Here is a 10,041-nt window from a genome sequence, read left to right as displayed (position 1 = left end):
TGCCGCTTGGTTGACTACCAAAAATTTGGCTTGCCCAAGCTCAGGTCATGCGGTCCTGTGTATTTTTTCGCCAACAGTTGGCAATCCGTGGGCGGGGGAATGGCTCGCCAAAATATTGGCATGGCCAGGTATTTGGCGGGGCTCACCTAGGCATGAACCAAACGTACTCGTACTTCCAATCTCCACCAACTCTGCCGTATCCGAAACCAAAAGAGAGACAGAGAAAAGAGTTATGGGTAGGAGAACACGATCTAGAAGATAGACCAGAATCCATCTGAATCTAACCAATTTTTAGCTCATAGAGGCGTGTCCCGCCGCTAGCCTCTGTTATTGTTGCTATGCATTTGCAAGTTGCAACTGACAGGTATAGGCAGCACACATGTGCCATTGGATATATGGGCCCATGAAGAACAGCAATCGGGACCAGACCGGAAAATTGTCGTTCAGCTCCGGCGCAAGCTGTTGAACGAAATTAAGTTCTCAAGGAATTGTGCCAGGCAATGTGACCCGGCAGCCATGCCGTCTTGTCAAGTTGTTTGTCATCTTGATCCTGTGCTGTCCTGGTACTGCTAACTGCTAAGGTGAAAGTCACGTCGCGCTCTTGCTAGTGGCCAGTTGTATAAGAGCAAGTGTGGCAGATCTCAATATCCACAGGATCCGGATAATAACTGTTAGTTTTCGGTTTCGGTCAAAATAAATGATCCGATTATATCCTAATAAAAAGGCTGGCCTAGATATTTTTATAGGAGGTGCCTCAAATTCAACTCTGAAACAGGTTCGTAGGTTTGTATCTCACACACCACCGATAGACACGTGATAATTGGCGGAACGGAAATTTCAGTTTTACGCCTCTAGCTCCTCCACCAATCTCCTGCGTCCATCGATTCCAGCACCGCTGTGCCACGTAGTTGTCGTTGTGGAGGCCCCTGGACATCCACCTGCCCGATCCTAGCCATCGTAGGCTCAATCGTTCTGTCCCCGCCGTTCGCCGCTTTCGCTGCCGCCGTTCCTAGGGGAGCTCCCAAGGATTCCACCTCTGGGACGAAGCGGAAGCAGAGAGCAACCACGTCATCCAAGGAGGCAGTAGCGTTGCGGTTGCGAGCTCCGGGGCAGCTCCCACGGCAGCGGTGGGTGCCACGGTGCGACCGAGGCAACTTCAGGTGGGCAACGAAATGTATGCCCATCGGCCCACCGAAATAGAAGAAGGTGCAACTGTGTGGATAGGCGCCTCCTCGACCTCCAACGCCGCCAACGGCTACGAGTGCCGGTATGAACGAATGCGTCACCGACATGTTCGTCCCAACTTCCGGTATGTAAAATTTCTCTCATTTTATCTAAATTGTGGCATATTGGTTACATTTCTTATTTCTTCGGTAATTTAATTATGTAGCTATGAGTTGCATACAGTTCCTACCTCGTATATGGACGTGCTGGACGAGAACGAGGTCAGCATAGGTATTGAACCTTTTGATGACTACAATGTCGATATTGTTGTTGGCTACAGTGTGATAGGTGGTGTCGAGGAGAATGATGAGATGGAGCCGGAGTTGGATCATTCTAGAGGTCTTGGTGGTAGGGTGCTGGTGGTGGCGATGATGACATAATGGCCGGCGATGGAGGTGGCAGGTTGGCTGGTGATAGTGTTATGGCCGGTGGTACTGATGAAGATAGTGCTATGGCCGATGCCACAATTGAAGATGGTGGCCAAGATGAATTTGATCATCACATTGTTATTTGACCGTCGGCTAGTTATTTGATACTTCTTCTATTACATATGTTTGATTGGACCATCGGAAACATGTTTGGCTGTGAGATTATTGTTGTATTCATTGTGTTGTAAAATATATGCAAACTTCAAACTGTTTTTCTTCTGCTATTTGTTTGAACTATATGCCATAAACCCTGAAATTTAGGATACGGGCGCGCGGCCGAACAGATCCCGAATCTGCTAGCTTGCTCGAAGGCGGATTCTCCTCGACACGCGTCGTCGCCGTTGTTGGTGCGGGATGGGTCGGCCATGTTGTTAAAAACCAACGGAGAAACCGAGGCGGGCCGAACTGAACTGGTCGCATGCAGTTCAAAACCGAACACAAGAAACTGCTCGCAGTTCAAAACCGAACGCAAGAAACTGCTAGCTGTCTCGCCAAGTAGCTGCTGCCCGCCTTTCTCTCCCTCTCTCCACATCTGGCTTACACATATGCTGAGGTCGGTGTCAGGGTCGACCTGCTCGAGGGGCATCGCCGCCGTGGTCGGCGTCGGCCCCAGGCTCGGCTCGGCGGTGGCTCGCAAGTTCGCCTCCGAGGGCTACACTGTTGCCATCCTCTCCCGCGACCTCGGTATGTGACATGCCCTCTCTGCTCTCGTCGGCGACGTTCTCAGTCGTCCATTCTTTATCCCGCCGGCCGTTCGTTCTTGCATGACGGCGACCGATAGATATATGATCTTGTCATTGTCCTTGCGCGCTGGCCGGCAGATAAGCTGTCGCAGCTGGCGGAGGAGATAGCGCAGGAGGCCAAGGCGCAGGTGTTCGCGCTCCGCGTGGACTGCGCCGACGCGCGCTCCGTGCGCGAGGCCTTCGAGGGCGTGCTCTCCCTCGGCCCCGTCGAGGTGCTCGTCTACAACGCATGCGAGCCGCCGGGCGACGACGGCGACGGCGATGCCGTGGCCCGCCCCGTGCCCTTCCTCTCCATTTCCACGGACGCCTTCCACCGCTCTATCGCTGTCTCCGCCGCCGGGGCCTTCCATTGCGCGCAGCAAGTGCGTACCTACCTCCTCAATTCTTCCACCTGAGCTAGCTTCGGGTTGACATCGGTCTCTGCATGCCACTGCTCACAGGTCATCCCGGGAATGGTGGAAAGGGGCAGGGGCACCATCATCTTCACAGGCTCCTCGGCGTCCGTCAACGGATTCGCCGGTTACGCTGATCTAAGTAAGTCAAACAAGTTCAGATTTGAACATATCCGTTAATGTCGATAAGAACATCTTGAAAAGCTGATGGCCCATGTGTTCGCACGCTTAAAACGGCATGCAGGCTGCGGAAAGTTTGCTCTGAGGGGGCTGTCTCAGTCTCTCGCCAAGGAATTCCGGCCGGCCGGCGTCCACATTGCGCACATGATCATCGACGGTGCCATCGGTGACCGGAGGTTAGCGAAAACCCATCACATCATTCATGAATTCCTCTTCCTTCCAAGATTGGGATTTTGCTTACCCTAATGAGTCTAGGTATGTTCTGCCGCCAAGTACGTCATTTTGCCCTATTAACCAAAGATGACAGTAGGTCACACATATATATGCCTTATTCCTTGTGCAAAGTCTAGAATTCCTTGCTAGCATATTGCCAAGTGGGTTTGGAATATTGTCCCTACTAGGTGTAGTGAGCTATGACGAGAACAAAGATGTGCTTCTACCACCAAAGTTTTGGGAGCTGATCTGATCCCAATTCTCATCACTTCCTCCCTAGCTAGCTAGCTCGGGAAGTGGTCCTCTGTATCATGTCCCCACCTGTAGTCTGTCGATCCGATGCATCCATATGACATAGACCATTTTGGGGAAGACAACAAAAGGCAGTAGATGCTAGAATCCGGACGGCACGGATATATGTACATACGGCTTCTCTATTTGCCACGCTACAGACATTTGAGCTCTCTTTTGGGCTCCTCTGTACGAGATATTTGTCGGGCTGTCGCTGTAGCACAGCTAGCTAATTATTATTCTAAAAGGATAGGAGAAATGTTATGTTATACTCCCTCCATTTCATAGGTTTAGCCAAAAGCAGCCAAAAGCATTCTCTAAGTTTGATTAATTTTATAGTAAAAATGTGAATACCTGCGATACTATATAAATATTAGTAGATTCACCATAAAACTTATTTTTATATATTACCCCTATTCATAAAAGGATGTCGCAAGTGTGTCTAAATTTAGATATATCGATACTCTTTAGTGCATATACATGCGAAATTAGATAAATCTCCGACATCCTTTTATGGACGGAGGGAGGGCATAATATTTATTTCATGTTTAAGATGTCTATATTTTTTGGTTTATATTTAGTTAAACTTTGTACCGTTGACTTTTAATTAAATTTATAAGGCATCGGAACCAGAGGTACTACAACTCACACCAAATACTTCAAAAAACTACTCCCTATATTCAAATTGAAGCTTTATCCTAAAAGGCAAACTTTTGTAAGTTTGATCAAAGTCTATGGAAAGTTATGCGTATAACTATATCAGATATATTTGGTACAAATGCATATTTTATGATGAATCTAGTGAAGCTAATTAACTTGGTGTTATACGTGTTGATTATTATTATTATGTAATTTAGTCAAACTTAAACTAGGGCCAAACTACAATGCCATTTAATCAGAATGCTAAGAGTATATGCTGTCATTTTTGTATTGAACTGTGTACGTACATTTCTAGTAGCAGTTACTACCTTCATTCCAGAAAGAAAAAAGGCCTACTATTTAGTCAAATATACTAAGTTTTGATTGAACTGTGTACGTGCTTTTCTGCTAGCATCAATATATAATGGTGATTTTTTTTGGGTTGGAGGATGGAGAATAGAGAAACAGGAAGCTGGCATAGAGCTAAGAGATAATCTCTTGAAAAATATAAGAGAAGATGATTTTCTCCATTGTACCATATGGCTTCCCTTAGTAACATAAATTTTTAATAAAATTTAATTAATTCTCATTTTTATAAAAAAATGATAATAAAAATAATACATTGTAATTATTATTATTTTAAAAATAGGCAGAATCACCGATGTCGGTTAATCGCTACTCATGTCTTGGCCGTGTCCAAATAACTCTAGTCGTTTTATGTTAATCATTCAGCTAGACTAATCGATCTGATCACTTGGTATATTGCTGATTAACTACTGCACTCGGATCAAAAAAGTTGCAGAATTTTCGGCGCAGATCTCCCTCTAGCCACGGTACCACCCAAATCGAATAGGTTTGCCAAGCTACAGCTCGATTCCCGCCGTCACTCGCTAGCGTAACTTTCAAAAATCTTAGATTTCTCAAATCTTGGTGAGCCTCGCTGGCTCGCCAGCTGGAGAGGAGGCCACAGCAGATGGACCTGCACTCCTACTGTAACACATAGTACTCCACTTTTTATATTGCGGCACCACGTGTATGTAGATCCCTGATTCTTTGTACCCTCGAAAAAAGATCCCTGATTCTCTGAAGAGAAAGCACGCCATCTTTCGGCCTTTTGGCAGCCTCCAACTTGATCGGAGGCTTTACCACCTGGCTCGCCCTCTACCCGGCACGTTACATAGAACCCCTCGAATCCATGCTTGGAGCTCCCTCGTTTCCCCTCAACTCGACACGCGCGCACCGAGCAGCGCGGCGAGACCGACCCGCTTCCCGGCTGCACGCCGCGTGCCAGCCGCTTTTGGGCAAAGGGCGGCGACCTGTCACCGCCGGGATGGCGCCGTACGTCGGCGATCGTGCATATTCTGGGCCAACCAAGATTCGAATCCGTCGGATCGTCGTACGTTTCGCGAGCTCCAGACGCGAGCCGCCCATGAATGCGCCTAGCTAGTAGTTCCACGTATCGGTCGTTAAAAGGTAGACGATCCCGGTGGAATAATCGGGACGACGGCTCTGTCGGGTGATCTCGCCGCGCGCGCGGTCACCAACTCACCGTCACATCGCATCCTGATCAGCACTGTAAACGGACCCGAGTTTATTTATAGGAGTGCTCTGCAGATCAACAGCGCCGGCGAAACTGACGGAATGTTGCTGCTCTATCTTCTTCTTCTTGTCAATGGTCAGGTCGCAGAGGGGCAAGGCCGGGGCCGGCGCGGCCGACGCGGCGGGGGCGGACCCGGACGCGGTGGCGCAGAGCTACTGGCACGTCCACGCCCAGGACAAGAGCGCCTGGACGCAGGAGATGGACGTCCGGTCGCCGTCGTTTATGTAGCGGGAGGAGCTCATCAGGCATCAGCAGCAGTGGATGGTGCCGTGGAATCTCTAATCATGGAAGATCCGTTTGGGTGATGGTGCGCGGCTCTGGATCGGGAATCGTGTCCCCGTTCCGCGTCGCATGTCTTAGCTCTGGCGCGCTTAATTTGATGCGACGCGCGCGCGCGCGCCGCTTGCTTATCCATTTGGGCGTCGCTGTAGACGAAAGCGATCTCAGTCACCGGCGACGGCGACATGTAAAATTCATGTTATTTCTACGACTTTTACTGCTCGTTCTATGCATATGCATGTGCCTGTGGTTGATGCTTTGCTACTGGAACTAGTAACTGTTGGATTATTAGGTAATTTCCGTGTGGGTTTAATTACCGAAATCAACATTACAGATGCATAAGTATACTTAACCACACACATCAGACTAAGCACATGCATCAGATCTGAACATGGAATAAGTAGCAGTGCAAGGTAGAAGAAGATAAGCATGTACATCGCGACCGGGAAGGTCGCACCAGCAGCAGCAACACCACCACCATGGGTATTGTTGATGTCACCCATAGTGTAGTCGGATCTATCGATGAAGCAGCCAAACCGTCGCTGAAGAAGACGAACAACAGCGAGCAGTTGCGCCGAGACGCTCCCCAAAAACCTTATCGCCCGTCTTCCGGTGCAGGATTTCAACGGACGGACTTTCGGAGGCCTGCTCTCCCGGATGGCTGTGCACGTAGTCGCCGGGATGGGGAAGACTAGAGAGTAGCGCAGCAAAAGGAACTTCGCGAGAGAGATGAACTAGAGAGTTCTGAGAACTGTATATTTCTCTAGATCTGATCTGTCTCCTTGAATAGCCTGGGAAGCCGACCCAACCGCGTTGCCACGCGTAGAAAGCCAGGGACACGCGGCGAGCATGCACGTGCAGGTCGACACGTACCCAACTCAGTTGGTGCACCAAGCAAAAATTTAGTTCCTTGAGTGTGTCTCGAACTCGAACTCGAGTCACGAAACGCGACGTGCGTGCGTGACGAGGCGAGGCGAGGCAAGGCAAGGCGAGGCGGGGCGGGCGGAGGAGGAGGAGTGCACGAGGGCTCTTTCTATTCTCACTCACTTGGAATGACTAGAACAGCAGCCCTTATATACCACTCCAATTCACTCCCAACTAGCAATGTGGGACTAAACTTTGTCCCCCAAGGCTGTCTCAAGCTGCCAACGTGATGGGCCTTGAGATTTCAGGAATTGTAGACTATATGGGCTGCCTTATTGGGCTGCAGCCCATCTACATTCAACAATCCCCCACCAAATCTCATATGCACATCAGATGACACATTAGTTCAATTCACTGTTTAATATACCTGCACTTCAGTGGAGACTGTTAAGTTGAACTTCCACCTAGGCAAGGTGCTACGCTTGACTACAACTGAACAATGGACTATGCCTTGAATTGTCAGTCTTTCTGCAGCAAGTTTCGCTCAATGCCGACACGGTACTAGGCTACCATAGCCTTCCCCTCGGGTGGAGCTTATAAGTCATACTCCTCGGCCCTTCATGAGCTTACTAGAGATTCTCCCAAATCTCCCACACTATGACCAGTAGTGTCACTCATATAGGTGTGTTCTTCAAAGATCGCCCTGTAGGACAGCGTCTTCGCTCATCAAGAGCCGCTCAGAACACATTAAGACATTGTTAACCTGTTTTACAGTAGCTATGAGAGAATTGCATCTGCAACGGAGTGGGAGTATTAAATTTTCTCTCAACTCAGTTACTCCGGTTTGTTTACCCAGGTCCTAGTTCACGGAATTTTCGATCACATAGGTTGGGTTACCCCCTCGGCAACTCAAGTGGGTCTCAAACCCATCTCCCTCGATGCAAGGTCTATCATGTTCCTTGATAGTCCTTTTGTGAAAGGATCTGCCAGATTTTTAGCACTTTGGACATAATCCAATGCTATCACTCCGGAGTTCTTCAGTTTTCTGATAGACTTCAGTCTCCTCTTGATATGTTTGGAACTTTTCATATTATCCTTAGAACTTTTCACTTTGATAATCACAGTTTGATTATCACAGTTCATAAGGATGGCCGGTATTGGTTTTTCATCCATAGGCAAGTCCATCAAGAGCTCACGAAGCCATTCCGCTTCGACAGTAGCTGTATCTAATGATGTGAGTTCTGCTTCCATAGTTGACCTCGTTAAGATGATCTGCTTGCAAGACTTCCAGGAAACAGCGCCACCACCAAGAGTGAAAACATATCCACTTGTGGCCTTCATCTTAGCATCAGAAATCCAATTGGAATCACTATACCCTTCAAGTCCTCTTGGATACCCGGTATAATGAATTCCATAACTCATGGTTCCCTTTAGATAGCGCATCACTCTCTCAAGAGCATGCCAATGATCATCTCCCGGGTTGGCCACAAACCGGCTAAGTTTGCATACAGCAAACGAGATATCAGGCCTCGTAGCGCTAAATACATGAGTGAACCAATGATTTGAGAGTATCTCAATTGATCTCTAGTTGCCTTTTCATTCTTTCGAAGCAAGACACTAGGATCATAAGGTGTGAGAGAAGATTTGCAATCAGCATAACCAAATCTGCTCAACACCTTCTCAACATAATGAGATTGCACAAGTGTAATCTCATTATTCCCATCTCTCAATAGCTTGATGTTCAATATAACATCAGCTTCTCCAAGATCTTTCATCTCGAAACACTGATAAGAAGGTTTTTAGCTCCTCGATCACTTTGAGACTTGTCCCAAAAATTAGTATGTCATCCACATACAAACATAGGACAACTCCCTCACCCCCACCATGGCGGTAGTACACACATATGTCAGCTTCATTAACAACAAAGCCCACAGATGTCAAAGTTCTTTCAAACTTCTCATGCCATTGTTTGGGAGCTTGCTTGAGACCATACAAAGATTTCTTTAATTTACACCCTTTCTTTCTTGACCTTCTAGTACGAAACCATCAGGCTGTTCCATGTAAATTTCCTCGTCCAACTCTCCATCCAGGAAAGCCGTCTTAACGTCCATTTGATGAACGAGAAGACCATGTGAGGCAGCCAATGACAGTAGTACTTGAATGGTGGTCAATCTCGCCACATGTGAGTAGGTATCGAAGAAATCTTCGCCTTCCCTTTGGGTATAGCCTTTGGCTACAAGCCGAGCCTTGTACTTCTCAATAGTACCATCAGCTCGAAGCTTCTTCTTAAATACCAATTTACATCCTACAGGTTTGCACCCATAAGGACGCTCAGTTAACTCCCACGTTCCATTAGCCAAGATGGAATCCATCTCGCTTTGAACCGCTTCCTTCCGTGAAGTCCGCATCAGGAGATGCGAGAGCTTCTGAAATGGTAGTGGGAGTATCATCCACAAGATACACAATAAAATCATTACCAAAAGACTTTGCAGTCCTTTGTCTCTTACTCCTTGTGGGAGCTTCATTGTCATCTTCATCAGAGTCTGAACTCTCATCATCATATTCCTCATCAGACTCCATAGGAGTTTCATGTATTGGATCAGATTCCCAACTAGATATGCCATGCATATCTCTCATACAAAATATATCCTCAAAGAATGTAGCATCTCTTGATTCAAAGATGGTGCCAACATTCATGTCGTCCACTCCAGATTTCACCACAAGAAATCTATAAGCAATGCTATGGGCAGCATAGCCAAGAAAGACACAGTCCACGGTTTTTGGTCCAAGCTTTCGCTTCTTGGTGATTGGAAAATTCACTTTAGCCAAACAACCCCAAGTTCGTAGGTAGGAGAGTGTTGGTCTTTTCTTTTCCCATTCCTCATAAGGGGTAATCTCTTTATTCTTGGTTGGAACACGGTTTAGGACATGACACGTCAATATAGCCTCCCCCCACCATTCCTTGGATAAACCCGAAACATCTAACATGGCGTTAACCAAATCTGTTAGAGTACGGTTTTTTCCTTTCCGCAATCCCATTGGATTGTGGGGAATTGGGAGACGTCCTCTCATGTATTATACCATGTTCCGCATAGAATAAATTGAACTCGTTAGAAACGTACTCTCCACCACGATCGGACCGAACCCTTTTTATCTTTCTTTCAAGTTGATTCTCAACTTCAGCCTTA

General features: G+C 47.4%; 1 protein-coding gene across 1 annotated transcript; it reads left to right on the top strand.

Annotated features, from left to right (window-relative positions):
• Positions 1 to 2,076: 2,076 nt before the first annotated feature.
• Positions 2,077 to 6,216, top strand: LOC124682241 (uncharacterized oxidoreductase YoxD-like). Its single transcript, XM_047216965.1, has 5 exons — positions 2,077 to 2,336; positions 2,474 to 2,757; positions 2,836 to 2,929; positions 3,032 to 3,143; positions 5,791 to 6,216. The coding sequence occupies exons 1-5, from the start codon at positions 2,198 to 2,200 to the stop codon at positions 5,936 to 5,938; spliced, it is 777 nt and encodes a 258-aa protein (XP_047072921.1). The 5' UTR covers positions 2,077 to 2,197; the 3' UTR covers positions 5,939 to 6,216.
• The last annotated feature ends 3,825 nt before the right edge of the window (positions 6,217 to 10,041 follow it).

The sequence above is a fragment of the Lolium rigidum genome, unplaced genomic scaffold (assembly GCF_022539505.1).
Source record: "Lolium rigidum isolate FL_2022 unplaced genomic scaffold, APGP_CSIRO_Lrig_0.1 contig_7343_1, whole genome shotgun sequence".
In the NCBI taxonomy this organism is placed as follows: domain Eukaryota; kingdom Viridiplantae; phylum Streptophyta; class Magnoliopsida; order Poales; family Poaceae; genus Lolium; species Lolium rigidum.
The sequence above is the reverse complement of the archived record's forward strand: the minus strand, read 5'-3'. Positions and strand labels throughout refer to the sequence as shown.

Excerpts from the sequence above, each read along its gene's own strand:
- LOC124682241 (XM_047216965.1), top strand. The coding sequence starts at position 2,198 with ATGCTGAGGTCGGTGTCAGGGTCGACCTGCTCGAGGGGCATCGCCGCC. Across the intron at positions 2,337-2,473 it reads CATCCTCTCCCGCGACCTCG|ATAAGCTGTCGCAGCTGGCG; the intron begins GTATGTGACATG and ends GCTGGCCGGCAG. Across the intron at positions 2,758-2,835 it reads CCTTCCATTGCGCGCAGCAA|GTCATCCCGGGAATGGTGGA; the intron begins GTGCGTACCTAC and ends CACTGCTCACAG.